Raw genomic sequence first — 22,589 nt, 5'->3', positions numbered from 1 at the left:
ATGGTAAACCCCCTCTGAATACCACTTACCATGAAATCCCTATTCATGGGGTCGCCATAAGTCGGGATCGACTTAAAGGCAGTCCAATATCTGTTTAATGGTGTTTTCCTCCATGAATGCACCCTCTTTTAAACCCTCTTTTCCCAGGGGCTTGTTTTATACCTTGGGACAGTCTTTCTACAGCTGGTACCCTCCAGATATTACTGGACAACAACTTCCATAATTCCTGACTATTGGCCATGCTGGCTTGGGCTGTAACGAATCGCAGTCCAAAATATGAAAGAGAACAGATGGTTGTGGAAGTCTGGCTTCAAGAAACACCCCTTCTTCCCACAGTTGGATTGTTGTCTTTTCCAAGAGTTGTGAATCAAATAATGAAGCCACAGGTTATCCTACCACTGTCATTTCTTCACTGCCAATCCCCTTTCAGGTTTTGTGGCTTGATACTCCTTGGTTGACTTTTCCCCCCTAACTCTGGCCCCTCTACAGATCCTGCAGACTAAATAGTATAGTGCTATAACTTTATATCCTGCTCTTCTGCTAAAGACAACCTAGTCCTAAGTTGTTCAGGGCTTTAAAGGCTAATGCCAACACTTTGCTTTCTATCTGCTTCTGACTCAAACAGGAGCTGATACAAGATCAGAGTTGTCAGATCAGAAGATATTGAAGCTTTCAGTCTGTCTACAGAAGCAACCCCATGTAGAGTGTGTTACAGCTGCATAAAGTCACTGTCACATCCATAATAATGTGGTGATCTGGTATTTGACATTGTCGAGTAATTTCTCTACCCTCGGTTGTGCTCGGGCAGTTAGTCTCTCCGGACGAAAGACTAGCCATTAGTATGGTCTGAAGTCACAGGATGGAGTCACCTGCAGGTCTGGGTCCATGCCTGGAGGGAAGATAGGCCAGGAACCCTTCGTTTGCTGCCTTAAGGGAAGTGTGGCAGAAGAAAAGCAGGACATAAAATATAAGAAACCAGTAAGTAAACCGTATGCTATAAACTTGCAGTTATAATCCTACTGCTTAAAATTCCAGCATTCTGTGTACTGTAGTACATTCCATAGATAATTGAAACGGCAGTCCAGATACTTGAACATGAGTGCTTATAATTGCAACACCACCATAACCATGCACAACATTGTGATAATGCTGACTTTGAAGGTAGATACAACGGTGTAAATATTTGAGATCTGGGTCAGCTGCAACTGTGGACCATGAATAGTTCTTGCGCTTAGCAAGTTAGTGTTCTGTTCTGTCCCAGCATTTTAATAAGGTGTCTGAAATAAGCGCTGACTGTTAAGTAAAAAGCAGTATGGGTCGTAGGAAAGAATACTGTTCTTATTACAACCTTTTAATACTTTTTTCAGTTGTGGATGGTACAATTATTTCTTGCATGTGGCAGTGGATTTTGTGACCTGAATTTATGAGGGGATGGGGACTTACATAGCAGTCTATTCTTGAACTAGACCTATAAACTGATATATGCACAGTATTCTTGTGATTTCCTACAGTTCTTGCTGTTGTTAAAACTGCAGTATGGTTCTAGAGGACACTGTCAGCCTGTGCTCCTACTTGCACTTCAGAAATACCACATTAAAGGATTGCTAAATCCTTTGGCATAGGTTTTAAGTTCTAGTGGCTGTCAGCCTGTTGGAGGAGGAAAGTGTGATTGTCCAATTATTTGGTGGTTAGATGCCAAGATTTTTATCAGCAATGCAATAGTTTTAAAACAGGGTAGAACTTCTAATCTCCCTGTTTGGCTGGTGGCTGGTGGATAACAAGACTTCTAAGATTTCATGTAAAAATGGTGTACGTAGAAAAATAGTAAACTTTGCACTGTTGCTAGGGAATTCACATATCCCTTTGTTTTGCTGTTAACAGGAAACCAGATTGTATTCTAAAATGACTTTGGCTGGAAGTTGGCCAGTTTACTTACTTTACTTGTTCGCTGTAAATTGCTGCAGGTCATTACCAGGCTTTAGTCCAGAGGAGGTTTGTTTAAAAACTTAGGTTGTAACTATGGTTGGAACAAAGCACACTGGTTTTTAGTGGGACTATAGATATATATAAATATGGGCCAAACTGAAGTTAAAAATACTAAATAAATCTATGCAGCTAAGGTGCTATATTTTTAAAAAGCAAATTGCATTAAGTAGGAAGGGGCAGATAATTAATGTGATATAGAAGAGGAGTAGGGGGTATTTTAACCCTTTCTTCACTTGTGGTCTTGAGGAAAATCACTTTTCTGAAGCTAGTATTTTTTTTTTGGAGGAAACCAAATATTAGTTTTGGAGGAGAGGTTTTCCTCAGGACTGCTGCATGGGAGAAAGAGTTAAATTCCCCCATGTCTGTTGTGTTCCCATTAGCTGATAATTCTCTCTCCCCAGCTAGGATGTTGGATTCAAAAGAGCTCCTTCACTTTAATGGTTGTAATGGAAAATGGACTGCCTTCAAGTCAATCCCAACTTGTGGCGACTCTATGATTAGGGTTTTCATGGTAAGCGGTATTCAGAGGTGGTTTACCATTGCCTTCCTCTGAAGCTTAGGGGCAGTGACTGGCCCAAGGTCACCCAGTGAGCTTCATGGCTGTGTGGGGATTCGTAGTCCAACACTCTAACCACTATGCCACACTGGTTCTCAATGGTTGTAATAGGAGGTGGAATTTCTGCAGCTGCAATGTGTCATGCAATAATATCTGGATAGTCAGTAAAGTAGGCACCGGGTGAATCTGTCTATATGGACAGAAAATCAGGAATCTCAAAACCTGGGCTTGACTGTTTCTACCCATTATCATTTCCTAGGGAAACGTGTCATCTTTTGAAAAGTTGTCTATTTTTAACTTAAGCGGCCAAACATATGTGAGTTCATCAGTGACTATTAGAAATTCCAGTGAGTTATCAGTGGCTACCTTCAAAGGCACTACACTTCTAAACAGGTTCTGGAGGCTGACAAGGGAGCTTCACTGCCTTTGGGAGGCATCTAGCTTACCACAGTTAGAAATATAATGTTGGACTAGGTAGACCTTTGGCCTGAATCCAGCAGGGCTTCTGTTCCTATGCACGCTTGAAGTTACGCATCAGTTGTGCAAGGATTAACGTTTACAAGTGATAACTCCTTCGTAGCAGGCATGGAGAGAAGAACACAGACCTGCCTTTCATGCTATGAACAACAATGTGAGGCTGAAAACTGAGGGAAATGTACTAATTTTGTACCTGAAACTGTTTGCTTTAATAAATCAACATGTAATCAATCTAATGTGTTAGTGGGACCATATTTTAAAACTTTTTAAGTAGCCCAGTAAACACTTCTAGTTAAGTCATGTGTATTCGTTCCCTGCATGAAGTCATTGTCTCTTCATTACAGTCAGCCATTTTACAAATTAACTAGAAATAAGAGACCTCTTAGGATTAGAAAATCAGGTATCTTAGTTTAGTTCGTTCACTATCCAAGCACATGAGCTATGTAAACACAGAAAATGAAATCATGTTGTGGGGCCAGGTACTACAGACAGTTATGCATAGTGCTCAAGGCTAAGAGGGCACAGAGTGGTTTCTGGTTTGACTATTTGCCAAGGCCTCTAACATTTTTTTTCTTAACGTTATTTGTTATTTAGTTTAATTTGTAAATTGTATTGCTTTTATTGTTGTATTTTTATACTTGTGTTTATTTTTCTTTGTAAGCCACCTTGAGGGCCTTTGGCCAAAAGGCGGGGTATAAATAAATTTAATAATAATAATATGACATCGTGTTACTTGGTGTGGGCAGGACTTCATGAAGTTTGCCAAACTGTTTAATCTCCTTTGGACAACCTGTTTGGCAGTTGGCAGAGAGGTGCTGTGATGTTGTGGCTTGTAACTGCTTCACAGGAGTCTATGTTCACCTAATGCAATCTAGTAAGCTATACAGTTATGCAGACTTCCTAATGTGGGGTAAACCTGACTACACATGGAGTCAGAGGCTTCAGTCTTTGTTTCTCAAATGTTAGTCTCCTCTTTTCCAGCTTCCAGAAGTACCAAACATTTTTGTTGTGCGCATTTAATTGTATTAAGCTCTACATTTGCCTTGCCCTTAGCCTTCTCTCTGTTGTGTATTGGCAGTATGTCTGCTTTTATCTTAATCCCACGCTGTTCGAGCTGCTAAAACTCTGCTTTTGGTGAATATCAACTAATTCTGGACAAAATCTCTGACCAGATTTTGCTAAAAGCGTGTTGCTTGTCCTTAAGCAAAGGAACCTTTGAATTTGGAAAAAAAAATTCAGCTGGGAAAGCTGCGCAGCATTTTTTCGTTGTTGTCTTTTGTGAGGAGGACAGCTGTTGAACTACATTGTAAGCCACAGGGAATTTGTATGATTTGGCATCTGGGCAAGAGGCTGATACAGGAAAGTGTCGGAGGCTGTTGGAATCCATGTACAAACTGGTAGCTTTCTGCTAAAACTGTTTTAACTTTTTTTTCTATAGGGAAAAAATAGGTGTGGCATTCATATATCCTGCTTTCGTTAATTCCACCTAAACACTTTGTTAAGAGAGCGCTAATGTTTGCATTTGGAAAATGTGCAGCACAATCCTAAACATGTTGATGCTGAAGTAGATCCCATTGAGTTAGGCTTGCATTTTGTGATAATTCCTGCAACCTAGATTTAGCACTTTTTCAGTGCAAAAAGTGGGCAGTGCATTGCAGCCTTTCTGAGGGGAGGTTATAATCTGGCATCCCTAGTTTAGAACTGTATCGTCATGGGTGGCTTGAACTTTCCTGTCAGTTGCCCGTTCTGTCTTGGGCCTTATTTGCATTTTTAAGGCTCTGGTCTCATAAGATCCACTGCATTCTGAGAGACATAGATGAAGTGGACATTGCCGTTTTTCACTGCTTTCTCCAGAGCTGTGTAGATATTCTAGTTCCTAGAGCCACAACCAGAATCCTTATGCTAGTGTCAGATGTGATGACCACTTCTGTATAAGAAGTGCTAGAGTCTGGCATGGTACTCTTATACAGCAGTGCCCAGGAACCTTTGCAGCTGTTCCTATCATGCATGTAATTATGTCTGCAGAGGATCACAGAGTCAAGCTATGTTTTTTATTCCATGGTTGTTGTTTTTAATGTGTTGTAAACTGCTTTGATGTTTTTAACGAAATAGCAGTATACAAATATTTTTATAAATAAATAAGCTGCTGTTTACATTTAGGTGATAGGGTAGTGGGAATGGGATGGCAGAGAAATAATGAGTAGCAGAGGTTGGCTACCATAATGGGGGCTATGAGGAATCTAATTTATCAGCAAACAACTAAAAAAAGTGACGATTACACCTTTTTAAAGTTACAGGGTGAACTCTTTAACTTATCTCTACAAAGGCACCAAGAAAGTTCAACAAGTATGTTTAATAGCACAAGAATAAGCATTTAAACAAAAACTGTTTTCTAGCAGTCTTGTCTAGACAGTTGTCATTAAATTACAGGAAATAAGTTTTGCAACTCTGTAGGATGATGTGGTAAAACTGGGTGACTTGACGTTACTCTGCACTTATGTAGTGAGTGCTAAGACATTTTGGCACAATATAAATGCATGAAAGGGTGTGTAACATCATGATGTAGGGATTCTGTGTAATTGCCATTTTGGGGGGGAAACCTCTGTGCCCTTGTTGTTGTTGTTGTTGTTTACCTTTCCCTGGACTGGACGTGGAGCTGCAGCGTGGGCGGCGGTTGCGGTGAGAGTGGCGAGAGAGCGCCGCTGGGGCTGAGGCTGGGGATCGAGTGGGGCCTACCGCGACGAGAAAGGACGCGACGAGAGAGGACGTGCCTCCGGCGCCGGCCACTGACGTTTCTTGTCGCCGCGGTGATTGTGTCTCCCGCTGCGGCTCTGCTGGCTGTGTTGGGATGACGTTTTCTAGTGGCCTCGGGACACATCCTGCTTGGGTGTGGGAGTTGGCTGACTGGGGGCGTGAAGTGGCGGGCTTGGACGCTGCCTGTGCGACCGCCTCGTCCCTCTGTGACTTGTTCGCGGGGGAAGGGAAGGGAGAGACTGTGGTGCTAGCGGCGCGACGTGGCACGCCCTCCACAGACTGCTCCGGCTGCTCCAGAAGAACAGGTCGTGAGAGAGGAAGAGGACGACAAAGCACCTCGGGATGACTTCTGCTTGATTGTGGAAGTTGCCTGGCTGGGGGCGAGGAGTGGCGGGTTTGGGCGCTGCCTGCGCGGCCGCCTCGTCCCTCTGCGGCTTGTCCGCAGGGGAGAGGAAGGGCGAGACCGTGGTGCCAGCAATATGATGCGGCGCGCCCTCTGCCGACTGCTCCGGAAGCTCCAGAAGATCAGGACTTGAGAGTGGAGGGAGCCATTGATCATGCTGAAGGGGAACAAGGGCCAGGAGAGAGCCGTGGTGGAAGCCCAGCCCGGCGTGAGACGAACGGCCATTGGCTGCAGATGAACTGACCGCCCTTGTGAAGCTAGAAAGTTATGGGTGATTCTGTGTGTCTTGTCTGGGGGTGGGGACCTGCCTGCCTGTTCGACGGGGAGGTGGACATGTGCAGACCGGAGGGAGACACGCGGGGGAGGGTGGGTAGCCATGACATCAAAAGGCTAGGCGGCAGACGCTGGAAAGGTGTGAGTGGCAGGCCATGCCAGCTTAGGGGAACGAGGGTAGATGCTTAATATCCATCCCCTGTTCCGGGCCTGTCCATGACCAGAAGATATAGGGAATAGGGAGATCACCAGGACCATAGACCGGGTGGCTCCGAAACGTCCTCTCCCCCTGAATAGAACTCAGATTGCGCCCTGGTATACACCACGGTTGCAGGGTCTGAGACAGGAGGTGAGACGACTGGAGCGTCGGTGGCGGAAATCTCGCTCTGAAGACGATCGGACACAGGTTAGAGCAGCCATAGCTGCCTATCAAGTGGCAACAAAGGCCGCAAAGAGGGATTTCTTTGCTGCCTCTATTGCGTCCGCAGAGTGTTGTCCTAGGAGGTTGTTCCAAGTGGTCCGAAGCCTGGTCGGTCCAGTTGCTCAGGAACCCATGGAACATTCTAAAGCCTCCTGTGACACATTTGCCAAACACTTTGCCGATAAAATTGAGCGCCTGAAGAGCACGATTCCATACGCCGTGGATACAGGTAGTGGGCCAGAGTCGGCCAGTTGCATTCCGGTTCGGTGGGATCGGTTTCAGCCTCTTCCCTCTGAGGAAGTGGACAAGGTGCTCTTGAAGTGAAGTGAAGCCGACCGCCTGCTTGCTTGATCCTTGCCCTACGTGGCTCATTATGGGCTGCAAAGAGAGACTGAGTGAAGGGATCAAGGCAGTGGTGAATGCATCCTTGGAAGAGGGTGCAATGCCATTAGCCCTCAAGGAGGCAGTAATAAAGCCTTTCCTGAAAAAGTCCTCCTTGGATCCCCAAGAGTTGAATAACTTCCGCCCAGTCTCTAACTTACCATTCTTGGGCAAGATGATTGAGCATGTGGTGGCCAAACAGTTACAGACACACTTGGATGAAGCAGATTATCTAGCTCCATTCCAATCGGGCTTCAGGACTGGACATGGAACTGAAACAGCCTTGGTCGCCCTGGTGGATGATATGAGGAGGGCGTTGGATAGGGGAAAATGGCAAATGCAATTCAATATAAACAAGTGTAAAATTATGCATATTGGAGCAAAAAATCTTAATTTCACATATACGCTCATGGCGTCTGAACTGGCAGTGACCGACCAGGAGAGAGACCTCGGGGTTGTAGTGGACAGCACGATGAAAATGTCGACCCAGTGTGTGGCAGCTGTGAAAAAGGCAAATTCCATGCTAGCGATAATTAGGAAAGGTATTGAAAATAAAACAGCCGATATCATCATGCCGTTGTATAAATCTATGGTGCGGCCGCATTTGGAATACTGTGTACTGGTCGCCTCATCTCAAAAAGGATATTCTAGAGTTGGAAAAGGTTCAGAAGAGGGCAACCAGAATGATCAAGGGGATGGAGCGACTCCCTTACGAGGAAAGGTTGCAGCATTTGGGGCTTTTTAGTTTAGAGAAAAGGCGGGTCAGAGGAGACATGATAGAAGTGTATAAACTTATGCATGGCATTGAGAAAGTGGATAGAGAAAAGTTCTTCTCCCTCTCTCATAATACTAGAACTCGTGGACATTCAAAGAAGCTGAATGTTGGAAGATTCAGGACAGACAAAAGGAAGTACTTCTTTACTCAGCGCATAGTTAAACTATGGAATTTGCTCCCACAAGATGCAGTAATGGCCACCAGCTTGGATGGCTTTAAAAGAAGATTAGACCAATTCATGGAGGACAGGGCTATCAATGGCTACTAGCCGTGATGGCTGTGCTGTGCCACCCTAGTCAGAGGCAGCATGCTTCTGAAAACCAGTTGCCGGAAGCCTCAGGAGGGGAGAGTGTTCTTGCACTCGGGTCCTGCTTGTGGGCTTCCCCCAGGCACCTGGTTGGCCACTGTGAGAACAGGATGCTGGACTAGATGGGCCACTGGCCTGATCCAGCAGGCTCTTCTTATGTTCTTATGTTCTTAGTGACAGTTCTGGTTTAATTTGTTCTAACACCCAATTATTTGTCTTTTTCGCAGTCCATGGTATGTGCAAAGCTTTCCTCCAATACCACATTTCAAATGAGTTGATTTTTCTCTTATCCGCCTTTTTCACTGTCCAACTTTCACATCCATACATAGAGATTGGGAATACCATGGCCTGAATGATCCTGACTTTAGTGTTCAGTGATACATCTTTGCATTTGAGGACCTTTTCTAGTTCTCTCACAGCTGCCCTCCCCAGTCCTAGCCTTCTTTTGAATTCTTGACTGTTGTCTTCATTTTGGTTAATGACTGTGCCGAGGTATTGATAATCCTTGACAAGTTCAATGTCCTCACTGTCAACTTTAAAGTTACATAAATCTTCTGTTGTCTTTACTTTAGTCTTTTTGACGTTCAGCTGCAGTCCTGCTTTTGTGCTTTCCTCTTTAACTTTCATCAGCATTCGTTCCAAATCATTACTGGTTTCTGCCAAGAGTATGGTATTGTCTGCATATCTTAAATTATTGATATTTCTCCCTCCAATTTTCACACCTCCTTCATCTTGGTCCAATCCTGCTTTCCGTATGATATGTTTTGCGTACAGATTAAACAAATAGGGTGATAAAATACACCCCTGTCTCACACCCTTTCCAATGGGGAACCAATCGGTTTCTCCATATTCTGTCCTTACAGTAGCCTCTTGCGCAGAGTATAGGTTGCGCATCAGGACAATCAGATGCTGTGGCACCCCCATTTATTTTAAAGCATTCCCTGTGCCCTTAGGGATGGGAATCTGAGACTTGAGTGTGTCATTGAGAAGCAGGATCCCTGTGTTTTGCTGGTGCATTCTGGTCTGTATAAACATACCTTTATTTCCAGGTAGTGCTTAATCAGGAGGTGCTAGGGCTTGAGCTCACCTGGAAGTCATAACATTGTGCCAGCCAGGTCCCCGTCACCAGGGCCCATGCTTTAAGCTTCAGTGCTACTGGGTTCTTAGATGTTTGCATCCCTAAAAGATCTCAGCATTCAGAATTTGTTGCCTTAAAGTTGTGGGCTTGAGACTTGTTTTTGACACCAGTAAAAACTGCTTTGGAATGATGGTGGAGGTCTTAAGTAGGCTACAGTAGTGCTATTAGGGCCTTGTTGGCAAATCTGCTTTTATAATTCTCATGTCAAAATCTTTCACATTGTGACAGTGAGAGTATTTCAGAGAAAAGCTGGTACTACCATGCCATCTTGTACCTTGGGGCACTCAGCAGCAGTCCTTTCCACTTGGTCTGAGAAGTGATTTGTTTGAGCATTCTTCTGCTAGAAAAATAAAATAGATGCTATCATATATGGAGAGCTGGTATAGCACAGTGGGGAGGAGAACCTGGCTGGGAGTCCAGAGTCTGTGAGTTCCAATCCCTGCTCGTGTTTCCTGGGCGTCAAGGGCCAGCTAAAGATCACCCCCACAGGGAGTGGCTCAGGGATTACGTGCCCTGCCACCTGTGCAGCCGTAGGTAAGCTGCAGAGTCCCAAGGAGCCCAGTTACCCCCCAGCTGGCAGTGGCGGACAAGGAAGGGGCTGGCTTGTGCACCTGTGGCAAGCTGAGCAGGCCCTAGCCAGCTGGGGAGGACTAGCCTCAGAGGGAGGCAATGGTAACCCCCCTCTGAATACTACTTACCATGAAAACCCTATTCATAGGGTTGCCATAAGTCAGGATAGACTTGAAGGCTTTCCATTTTCATCATATATGGAATTAGAGCTCTAGTCTTCCTTTGGGTTGGACCAACTGATATGTAATTCTTAAAGACAGAATGCATAGAATGAAACCCCTCTCTGCTTGCACTGGCCTTCAGCAGAAAGGAGCTCACTTGCTTATCCCCAGGCCAATCTTGGCAGTGTTGGCAACTGGATAAGACTTGTAGCATTTGCCTCACATCTCCCCTCCTGCAGTTAGTCCCATGGTCCAGTCCAAGTGAGATTCCAGGTTTCTTCCTGTTTAAGCAAAATAACTTAAGTTGGTTGCTGAGGCCCACAGATTTTTTCTGGGTGGCCTTTTCCCCTCCTCTTCCCCACTTGCCAGAAGGAGGCCTATCTCAGGGATAGAGTCCGTGCTTTGCAGTGAGAAGTTTCCAGGTTCAGTCCCTGGCACCTCCAGTTGGAAAGATCGGGGAACAGGTGATGAGAAAAACCTCTCCCCGACTGAGATTCTGGAGAGCCACTGCTATTCAGAGTAGATAATACTTGGCCAGATGGACCTGCCCCTGTGCCGGTCCCTGCCCAGGGTACACATAGCCTGTTTGCCCTTTCCATTGAATGGGCGGACATTGAGGGTGGGGCCAGCAGCCATTAAAACAACTTCCTCCATATGGGGATGCAACGTGAGAAGGGGGCTTATAGTAATCTGAATATAGTTTAATTGCCACTTTGAAAGTGCCAATTTATTTGTATTGTATCAGTTCATTTATCTTACTCATTTTATTAAACTGCATTTTTTAAAAGATATGGAAAATTTTCCGTAGAAAAAAATATTTATTTATTTATTACATTTGTATGCCGCCCCATAGCCAAACTCTCTGGGGGGTTTACAACAATTAAAAACATTAAAAACAAATATACAGTAGGGCCCCACGCATACAGCGGGTTACGTTCTGGACCCCCGCTGTAAAGCAAAAACTGCTGTACAGCAGAACCCATTGAATAAAATGGCACATGATGCCCGAAAACCACCGTAAAAGTGGAACAAGCGCCGTATGAATGGGGCTTTAGTCTAATTGTGTCTAATTGAGACCGCTGTATTAGCGAATCGCTGTAAAGCGGGGCCCTACTGTACAAATATACAAATTTAAAAACACATTTTTAAAAAACAGTTTAAAAACACATGCTAAAATGCCTGAGAGAAGAGGAAAGTCTTGACCTGGTGCTGAAAAGATAACAGTGTTGACGCCAGGCGCACCTCATCAAAAAAATCATTCCATAATTTGGGGGCCACCACTGAGAATGCACTCTCCCCTGTTGCCAGCCTCTCAGCTTCCCTCGGAGTAGGCACCCGGAGGTAGGCCTTTGATATTGACCGTAGTGTACGGGTGGGTAGTAGCAGCAGTAAACTTCTCTGGAAAATTTCCCAATTTTTGAAAAAAATTCTGCCCCACATGACTGCTCTGGTGTGACCTTTTCATCACTTGTGGATGATTTAACTAGGTTTCATTCTGGTATCTGTACTGCACAGTCCCAGCCCTTTAACGCTCAGGCGAGTAAGGCTTTCTGGGATGATCATAGAAACAATTGGGAGATTAACTCTTACAAGTGTATACACATTCTCCCTTTCTGGTGACTTTCTGATCGTGTCTCTCTTTTTCGATCAAGAAGAGTTTTTTTTGGTGACAAGAATAACAACCCATTATAAACCATGTTTTCCTGAATAGAAGACTGAGGGGGAGATATAATAGCACTCTTCAAGTACTTGAAAGGTTGCCACACAGAGGAGGGCCAGGATCTCTTCTCGATCGTTCCAGAGTGCAGGACACGGAATAATGGGCTCAAGTTGCAGGAAGCCGGATTTCGGCTGGACATCGGAAAAAACCTCTTAACTGTTAGAGCAGTACGACAGTGGAACCAATTACCTAGAGAGGTAGTGGGCTCTCCGACACTGGAGGCCTTCAAGAGGCAGCTGGACAGCCAGTGGCCAGGTATGCTTTAACTTGGATTCCTGCATTGAGCAAGGCATTGGACTCGATGGCCTTATAGGCCCCTTCCAACTCTGCAATTCTATGAATAGCAGTGCAATCCTGTACATGAAACAGTCCCAATGAGTTCTACGTTTGTTGAATAAATTGTGACACCTCGAGAAATTATATATCCTTTCTAGGTAGTGTTCTGACTTGGCAGAGTTAGTGGTTAAAGTCATTAGAACAACCCCAGATTAAATTCTTTATCTTGGCTGAAGGGTAGCATCCAGAGCAGGACATGCTATAAATGCAGTGAATCTATATGCCTACACATCAAACTAGAGGATTCCAGCATGTTACGCTAAACTCCCATTATCTGAAATCATTTAGAACTTGGGAGGCTAAACTAAGGCTATGGGGCACACTAGTTGCTTGAAAAGCAGCCAGAAGCGACTCTGCTCTCGGCCTGACCACACCTCCCTTCCCCACTGCTAACTTCAGACCTTTAAGGACCGCCCACAGCAAAGCGTTGAGCCAGTCACTGTCTCTGCCTGAGCCTGCAGCAAAGCGTTTCCATTGGCCACACCTGGAAGACAAATGGGTTGATCTATTAGTCAGTTGTGAAATCTGCATGAAGCTGAATTTTAAAAACCCCAAAAAACTCAAGCTGATCTGAGCAGGTTTTAGAATAAAAGGGGTGGAGTTTGACTAGTTTTTCTGAAAAGAAAGGTGGAGACGAACTGAAAACTGTGTCTCTTCCCTAATTCAGAAAAATCGCATAAAGGAAGAATACCAAATTTACAGCATGTTGTTGTTGTTATGTGCCTTCAAGTCGATTACAACTTATGGCGATCCTATGAATGGGTGACCTCCAAGAGCATCTGTCATGAACCACCCTGTTCAGATCTTGTAAGTTCAGGTCTTTTTCTTCCTTTATGGAATCAATCCATCTCTTGTTTGACCTTCCTCTTTTTCTACTCTCTTCTGTTTTTCCCAGCATTATTGTCTTTTCTAGTGAATCTTCTCATGATGTGTCCAAAGTATGATAACCTCAGTTTCATCATTTTAGCTTCTAGTGATAGTTCTGGTTTAATTTGTTCTAACACCCAATTATTTGTCTTTTTCACCGTCCATGGTATGCACAAAGCTCTCCTCCCAACACCACATTTCAAAAGAGTTGATTTTTCTCTTATTTGCTTTTTTCACTGTCCAGCTTTCACATCCATACATAGAGATTGGGAATACCATGGTCTGAATGATCTTGACTTTAGTGTTCAGTAATACATCTTTGCATTTGAGGACCTTTTCTAGTTCTCTCATAGCTGCCCTCGCCAGTCCTAGCCTTCTTCTGATTTCTGCTGTAGTCCTGCTTTTGTGCTTTCCTCTTTAACTTGCATCAGCATTTGTTTCAAATCATTACTGATTTCTACTAGTAGTATGGTATCATCTGTAAATCTTAAATTATTGATATTTCTTCCTCCAATTTTTACTCCTCCTTCATCTTGCCTCCTATGCCTACATATAAATTAATTAATTTTGACAATAAAGCCTGAATAAGGTAGAATGTTCTAAATAATGCTGTCGTTTAGCTGCAATATATATATATATATACAAATATTGAGACATTACCTATTTTGACGTCTTTGAAGAAGAAAAAAATGAGAGCCAGTGTGGTGTAGTGGTTAAGGTGTTGGACTATGACCTGGGAGACCAGGATTTGAATCCCTACACAGCCATGAAGCTCACTGGGTGACCTTGGGCCAGTCACTGCCTCTCAGCTTCAGAGGGAGGCAATGGGAAACCCCCTCTGAATACCGCTTACCATGAAAACCCTATTCATAGGGTCGCCATAAGTCTGAATTGACTTGAAGGCAGTCCATTTCCTTTTTGAAGAAAATATAAAATGTGATCACATCTGAATAAAAAAAATTAGCCAGCATTGCCATGGATATTGAAATTGAACAGGTCATTCTTTGCACATTAATTTCCTTATGTTTTATACTCCTGATTAATTTTCTTGTCTTTTAGAATATTTGTGAATAGTATGTGCTGTAACCCCCTTTAGGATGCACACCTTAACGTGGATTGAGAGTGTTGAAGAAGCTGAGAGCAATGTAGCTGAGAGTAGGAAAGGAGGAAGGCCAAACAAGAGATGGACTGATTCCATCAAGGAAGCCACAGACCTGAACTTACAAGATCTGAGCAGGGTGGTTCATGACAGATGCTCTTGGAGGTCACTGATTCATAGGGTTGCCATAAGTCAAAATCTGCTTGAAGGCACATAACAACAAAAAGGCATAGGAGAATAGAAATGATAATGGATTTTATGTCATAGGCAAGCACCTTAATTCATTTCTGTGTCTTTTCTGTACTGCTTGGCTATCTGAAACCACAGTTTGGCCCCATCTGTTTCCAACATGTGTTGCTCCAGTCAGGTTTTGGATTTAGGTCTGTTACATGGTGCTAGTTGTCAGAGTTTTAGGGAAAGCTTGTTCACTGGTACCTTTGGCAGCTTACAGATGTCCCGTCTGGTGTGGTGTTAATCGTTGATCAGTTGCAAGTTCAGGTGGTCTCCAGGCTTCCTGTCTGGTATCTGCACCCATCCAGAGCAGTGCAGAAAAAGCTTTTGGTATAAATAGAGTCTGCATTTTATGCATGATGGAACTTTGTGTTTACTAAGGCTGATTACAAGCAAAGTGCTCTGTCTTAACTGTTCAGCTTCAGGTCTGTGTAGCTTGCCAAATGGTGACTCTAGAATAATACGAATAGTACAGGGAAATTTGATTCTTCAAGGGACAAATCGCGAGAGGAAGAGGACACTTGAGAAGCTTCTGCAGCACTTCTTTTGTAAACCTATACGTTGCTGTTGGAATCCTCTTCATGCGATTATAAGCGTTCTGAATTGACAGTCAACAGATCACGCAGCCCACGCGTACTCTGAAGCTGGGCAATCCGCCTGCTGTTACTTTTGAGCACTTAATGTGAAACCAGGTGGTTGCAAATGAGGCTGGAGTGGTTCAGGAAATGGTTTGGGGAAGTAGCAGCCCTTGAGAGGAGAACTTTGAAGTGTTGGTTGGGAGCAGCTTGATGGGCAAGAAGGGCTTGGGCTCCTCAGGTTGGATTCCTCTATTTAAAAGTCACCAGAGACATGAGAAATGGGACTCTGTTTCTTGTAGTTCACAGTTGATCACAGCCATGTTGGAACAATGAGTGCCAGGCAGGTGGGGGGACACAATGGTTTAGAGCAGCCCTTCCTATCCATATTGTGCTCCTCACTTGTGTGCGGCAACTTTCAGATGATCCCAGGGGAGTAGGGATGTATGTGAACAGCTAATCTTTTCCTACCACTGTGGAAAATAACAGAATAGTAGAAGGCAAGGAGGTAGGGGAAAGTGGCTGTGATGAAGTGTTGATCATAAAAGCTGTAAACTACTTCATTTTACTCTTCAACACGTTGGTGGTTCTGTCCTTCTGTACAGAGAGAACAGACAAATCTGTAGTTCTGCTCTTTTACTTACTTTGGCTTTATTCCCAATTTGCAAGATGTACCAGTGATGGATAGTATGCTTAGTGGATGTCCTGCAAGTTTAGTACATTAGCTGAGAGTACCATTCCAGTAACTGGCCTGATGCTCTATCCCAGCGGCAGCCATTGTGGTGCCTTTCAGATGTTGCTGGAGTACAACTGGCTATGGGACAGAGACGGCTTTGGTCGCCTTGGTGGATGACCTACGCAGAGAACTGGACAGGGGGAGTGTGTCTCTGCTGGTTCTACTGGACCTCTCAGCGGCTTTCAATACCATCGATCATGGTATCCTTCTGGGCCGCCTTGCCGAGATGGGACTTGGGGGCACTGTGTTACAGTGGCTCCAATCCTTCCTGGAGGACCGAACCCAGAAGGTGGTACTGGGGGACTCCTACTCGACCCCTTGGCCATTGACCTATGGGGTCCCTCAGGGTTCCGTTTTGTCCCCCATGTTATTCAACATCTACATGAAACCGCTGGGAGAGGTTGTCCGGGGTTTTGGGGTTCGGTGCCATCAGTATGCTGATGACACTCAACTCTATTTCTCTTTTCCACCTGAAGCCAAGGAAGCCGTACAGGCCCTAAACCAGTGTCTGGCATCAGTGATGGACTGGATGAGGGCAAACAAGTTGAGATTAAATCCTGACAAAACAGAGGTACTCCTGGTCAGTCGGAGGGCAGATCAGGGAATAGGGATTCAACCGGTGCTGGATGGGGTCACACAACCCCTGAAGTCTCAGGTTTGCAGTTTGGGTGTACTCCTGGACTCAGCTTTGAATTTGGAGGCCCAGATTGCTGCTGTATCCAGGAGCGCATTTGCCCAATTAAAACTGGTGCGCCAGCTGCACCCGTTCATGGAGCTACCTGATCTGACTAGGGTGATGCATGCCTTGGTTACATCCCGCTTAGACTACTGTAACACGCTCTACGTGGGGCTGCCTTTGAAGACTGTTTGGAAACTTAAATTGGTACAAAGAGCTGCAGCCAGAGTGCTAACCGGGGCTGGTTACAGGGACCATACAACTCCCCTGTTACAACAGCTCCACTGGCTGCCGATTTGTTTCCGGTCACAATTCAAAGTGCTGGTTTTGACCTACAAAGCCTTATACGGCTCAGGTCCAGGCTATTTGACAGATTGTATCTCCCTACATGAACCTGTCCGGGATTTGAGATCTTCAGGTGAGGCCCTTCTTGTGTTCCCCACACCTTCACAAGCACATATGACGCGGACACGAGATAGGGCTTTTTCGGTGGCCGCCCCTAGGCTGTGGAACTCCCTTCCGAGTGAGGTGCGATCAGCTCCCTCCTTGCCGTCTTTCCGGCGACAAGTAAAGACTGTTTTATTTCAACGGGCATTTGGGATAGAGAACGACCAGGATTAAGTGTCATAGGTTTGGTGACTACATTATATGATTTTATTATTTTAAATTGTCCACTGTTTGTAACCTATATTTTATGGTTTTAATTTTTCTCATAGTTTAATTCTTTTTTAATAATATACTCTGTATGTTTTAATGGTGTTGTTTTTAGTTGTAAGCCGCTGTGAGTCCTATTGGAAAAAGGGCGGGGTAGAAATAAAGTTTATTTTTATTAACTCCCACTATCCCTCACTGCAGGCCATCTTTGCTGGGGCTGATGGGAGATGGGAGTTGAGTAACATCTGGAGGGTATGAACATAGCCACCTCTGCTCTAGTCACACTAAGCTGGCAATTTGTGTGTGCACACATTTGTATGAATGTCAATCCCAATAAATTTTGTCACACAACATTAGACTGTGATGTCACTATGTAGTGTGTGTGTTCATTGTGAATGCTGTGCTGTGGATTCACATTTGTAGTTTAAGCAAGTTCCAGTTACTTGTTTTGTGTTGTAGTGGTGAATGCCTGTCCTAGTTGTGCAGTAGTGATCAACCTTCTAACATTAGGATGTATATATCTTTCTTGGTTGTGTTAATGGGTCGTATTCAGCAGTGCTACACAGGCTTTACATCAGCCTTTCCCAATCTTTGGGTCCCTAGATGTTGTTGACCTACAATTTCCTTCATTCCTGACCACTGGCTATGCTGTCTAAGGCTGATGGGAGTTGTAGTTCAGCAACATTTGGGAACCAAAAGGATGGGAAAGTCTGCTTCACATGAAAGCTACACTTCCCGAATTTCCCAAGCACAGTACTTTAAGGGTACATGAGCCCCAACTTTTAAGACTTAGTCATCCTTACAGTTGTGAAACATTGATGGTCAATTAGTATTTGTGCTATGGTGTCATGCTAATTCATGGGATGTACTCCCAGATAGAGTGGATTTGTGGCAACCTTGCTAAAAATATTAGCAGCAGCTACTATAAATTTAGAAGCTCATATAAACAGTTTATAGAAGTTGTTTGGATGCCACAAGAACAGCTTAATTCTCCACTTAGCAATAATGAGAAGTGGATAATTTTTCATTTCAATAGTTTTCCACTAAATGATTCTCAGTACGTAATGGCCTGGTTCAGAAAACATGCTAAGCCAAACCATAGTTTAGTGTGACTAGACAAACCATGAGGAGAAACCACAAGACAAACTTATGGTTACTCTAGAGAGAACTAAGCCATAAGCCTGGGTTAGGACAACACAATAATTTAAAGAATGGCTTAGCTCAAGTACAGCACAGAATGCCTAGGGCGGAGTAAAGCAGCCATAAACCGGCATTCTCATGCACTGATGTTAAGCCATCATTTGGCTTAACATGTTGTGTGAAACAGACTAGTGAAATCTTGGAGCTGCTGGAGTTTTATGACCAAGATAGAATTAATAAGGAAAATTGGGCAACAATTGAATGTGGATAAGTTGATAGCATTCTTGAGGAACCCACAAAGACATGAAAACTCATGAAAAGCTGGAATCCGGTGTTTCAATACTTTAAGAGGAAATGAATCACATCAAGCCTGGGTTAATAACATTATGTTTCAAATTAAATTAAAATGCAGTTTTTACATTTCAGTTTAATTATGCCAGGAAACCAGTTCGTTATACTTTGTTATAACGTATATTGTGCATTTTCACCATAATGTTACTATTGCCACTTCATTCTTTTAATTTTTCTTAACGTTTCCTTTTCCCTGCAGCGGCGTCTTCGCCACTTACGGAACATTGCGGCACGGAACATTGTTAATAGGAATGGTTATCGCCTCCTGGACACCTACTTCACTCTTCACTTGTGTAATAATGCAAAGATATGTAAAGGTACGTTCAAGCCCTAACACCAGCATTACTTTCCCCCCACTTGTCTTGTCATTAAATGGTCTATGCAAAGTTTTCTGTTTTGCCCTCACAAACGCCTTGAGAGAGATCTTGTGTAAGTGAGGATTGAAGGTTGAGCTTGATGTCTGCGGTCTGGAGGTGAGGGCCTCCTGCAGATACCATCTTATCAGGAGGTCCGTTCTGCACAACATAGGAAATGGACCTTTAGTGTGGCGGCACCTGCCCTGTGGAACTCCCTACCCTTAAATATCACACAGGTGCCATCTCTGTTATCTTTTTGGCGCGTATTAAAGACCTTCCTCTTTCAACAAGCCTTTTAAGTTGGGACCTTATCCCACTCTGCATTTGTGTTGGAATTGCTTTTTAACCTTTTTTTTTTTAAAGATGTCTCCAAAGCTTTTTTTTAAAAAGTTGTTTTGTTTTAATGTGTTTTAATGTCTGTTTTTAGTGCTTTTGTTTGCCCCCCTGGGCTCCTGCTGGGAGGAAGGGCGGTATAGAAATCTAAATAAATAAATAAAATGTCACTTTAATCCTGTCGTTAGCAACTGTGTCCTGGTTTTGAAAGAAATACTGGCTCAGGGATGTGCACAACGTGGGGTGGGGGTGGTATTTAACCTTTCTTCCACCCGTTGCAATCCTCCCAAATGTATTTTTATAAGTTTAGTTGGCATGTGTGGGTTTCCTCAGGATCACTTATGGGGAGAGAAGGGTTAAACTCCCTACCTGATACAGTCCTTACGAAAATCAGGTGTATGCATGTACCTAGCATTTTTTTTAAAAAAAACCCCTCAGATGTAGTTGCTAACTATGCAGTTAGCGTAAGGTCTAATTTGATGCTCAGGCTTAGACTGGGACTAGATAGCATGGAAGGTGTGCATCCGCTGAGAGAGAAACTGCAGCTTCCTAAGAACAAGAGGAGCCTGGCTGCTGGATCAGGCCAATGGCCTATCTAGTCCAGCATCCTGTTCTCATGGTTGCTGACCAGAGGCCTATGGGAAGCTTGCAAGCAGGACCTGAGCAAAATAGCACTCTCCCTCTGGTGGTTTCCAGCAATGGGTATATGCAGGCATACTGCCTCCAACAGTGGAGGAAGAATGTAGCCATCAGAGTTGGTAGCCATTGATAGCCTTGGAAAAAATGAAATGGACTCCCTTCAAGTCGATCCCGACTTATGGCGACCCTATGAACAGGGTTTTCATGGTAAGCGGTATGCAGAGGGGGTTTCCCATTGCCTCCCTCTGAGGCTAGTCCTCCCCAGCTGGCTACGGCCTGCTCAGCTTGCCACAGCTGCACAAGCCAGCCTCTTCCTTGTCCGCAACTGCCAGCTGGGGGGCAACTGGGCTCCTTGGGACTCTGCAGCTTGCCCACGGCTGCACAGGTGGCAGGGCACGTCACCCCTGAGCCACTCCCTGTGGGGGTGATCTTTAGCTGGCCCTTGACACCCAGGAGACGCGAGCGGGGATTTGAACTCTCAGACTCTGGACTCCCAGCCAGGCTGTCCTCCCCACTGTGCTATACCAGCTGTTATTGATAGCCTTATCCTCCATGAATTTGTCTAATCCTCTTTGGAAGCCATCTGAGTTGGTAGCGATCACTGCCTTTTTCTTGATAATAATGTGTAGTGATGCAAAACAATTAATGTGGCATGATTGCACTGCAAGTTGCAACCAATGAAAAGCACATCAGAAAAACAATACTTTGTACATTACAGGCCAGGGAAGAGGAGGAGGAGATGTGGGAATTTCAGCAGTTATCCTGCATCTCCTGCAGTGTTCGATTTTGACTTGAGACCTATACCCCCCTGCCTTGCCCGTGACTTCATTCTTGGTCTCACAAGGCCACCTCTGATGCACAGGAGGGGGGAGAATGGGTCTCCTCTAAGGCTCACTGTTGATGGTGTCTGGACTTGAGAAAGTACACGCCTTGTAAGGGCACAGAAAACCATAGCACGTGGTTGATAGTTACGCAAACTGAAGAAGTGTTGCATCCTGAAGTACTAGACTTATACTAATCCTTATAGTAATAGAATCTGTTATTTTTTTTAAAAAATCACTCTTGAAATTATTTGATTCTGTTTTGATTAAATTCAATAGTTTGCAACTCAGTCAGTTTTACTGACCCCAGAGCACTCTACAGCAGCTATACTGGTAGCCACAAAAGGATTAACAGATGTCCATATACTGCTTAGTGTAGAATGTCTTTGGATATTTACATCTTAGTTTGCGTGGTCTGATCTTCTTTCCTCTGTCTACTGATAAGTAAATGCAAGTTCATCACGTTGTTGCAGGCAGCTGTAATTTGCTTTCCTAGGCACCGTGGACACAAAGAACTTGTGCTATGTACCCCTGACCTGTCCCCAGACTGTGCACAATCTATCTTCATATTTTTCTAAGGTGCTTATCTCCATGGTAATTAAGTTTTGAACAACTGTTAAGAACACAGAATACAACCTGAGTTCATGATCTCTGCCTGCTGTATACTGGCAGGATTGAGGACTAAATATTGCCACTTGTACCAGCTCTCTCACATTGAATAATCAAAAGAGAAGAGGCTGGAGCTAGTAAGACAGTCATCCTAACAGTTTGTCTGGGCTTCTTAAAGAGATTCTTCCTGAGCCGTCCTTTCAGTTCAGCATGGGAAGAACCACTTTTTTCAAAGCCCCGAAATGATGCTGAAGTTAAGCTAGATAGTCTTTTAAGAAGGTTCAAGCTCGTTCCAGGGACCAATCCTTTTGGAATATTTATTTACCAAAGTATTCGCAGAATTTGCTGCAATGTCTTCTTTTGACATCTTTTGAACAAATTGGACTTCTCTCCCCCCGCAAGTGTAGCATGCCCGTATCCGGAATTGAAAATGTCCAGTTTCTAAACATGGAGAATGTAAATGGGATTAAATTATGCAATTGTGGATGTTTTACATAATAGTGCCTGATTTGCTTTTTTCATTTTGTTTACTCTTATTTATTACATTTCTATTCCACCTTTCCTCCAAGGAGCTCAAGGTGGCTACAAACATGTTCTCCCCCTCCTGATCATATCCTCACAACAACCCCGTGAGGTAGGTTAAGCCGAGAGACAGTGACTGGCCCCAAATCGCCCAGTGAACTTTATGGCAGAGCGGGGATTTGAACCCTGGTCTCCCCGGCCCAGCACTCTAACCACTACACCTCACCGGCTCTCTAATGGTGGTGTATTTTGCAGAATTTGTAATTTTTTTTCTCAAGTAGGCATGCGCTGAAGTAGTATGGTATAGAGCATTGGACATGAACAGTCTGATTTCAGATCCTGTGTTGGCTATGCATTGGCTTTACCTCCTGGTTTCTTACAGAACAACCCTATGCTACCACCTGTGATGGCTATATATCACCTGCAGTATCAGAGAAACTGTGCTGCTGGATACCAGTTGTTGGGGCACACGAGCAGAAGAGGACTGTTGCCCTCATGTCCTGCTTGCAGGCTTCCCATTGAAGCATCTAGTTGGGCTCTGTGAGAATAGAAAGCTGGACCAGAGAGACCTCTGTTCTCATCCAGCAGGGCTGCCCTTATGTGTATTTACTTGTCAGTCTCAGAGTTCAATGGCCCTTTCTCCGAAGTCAGTGTGTACAGTGTTACAGACTTAGTCTGTTTGCTCACCTAAAAAACAAAATTGGCTATAGTCTGTGGAGGTT

General features: G+C 44.2%; 1 protein-coding gene across 2 annotated transcripts in view; it reads left to right on the top strand.

The window, feature by feature from the left end:
- UVRAG (UV radiation resistance associated) overlaps positions 1–22,589 on the top strand; it is a 112,213-nt gene that overhangs the window by 8,904 nt on the left and 80,720 nt on the right. For both annotated transcript variants that reach the window (XM_061629051.1, XM_061629050.1), the window contains one exon: positions 18,787–18,904. In XM_061629051.1, coding sequence (XP_061485035.1) covers positions 18,787–18,904 — 118 coding nt within the window. The remainder of the gene's footprint in view (positions 1–18,786; positions 18,905–22,589) is intronic.

Source organism: Rhineura floridana, chromosome 5, assembly GCF_030035675.1.
Source record: "Rhineura floridana isolate rRhiFlo1 chromosome 5, rRhiFlo1.hap2, whole genome shotgun sequence".
NCBI lineage: Eukaryota > Metazoa > Chordata > Lepidosauria > Squamata > Rhineuridae > Rhineura > Rhineura floridana.
Note: the sequence above shows the minus strand (reverse complement) of the source record. Positions and strands in the feature narration are given on the sequence as shown.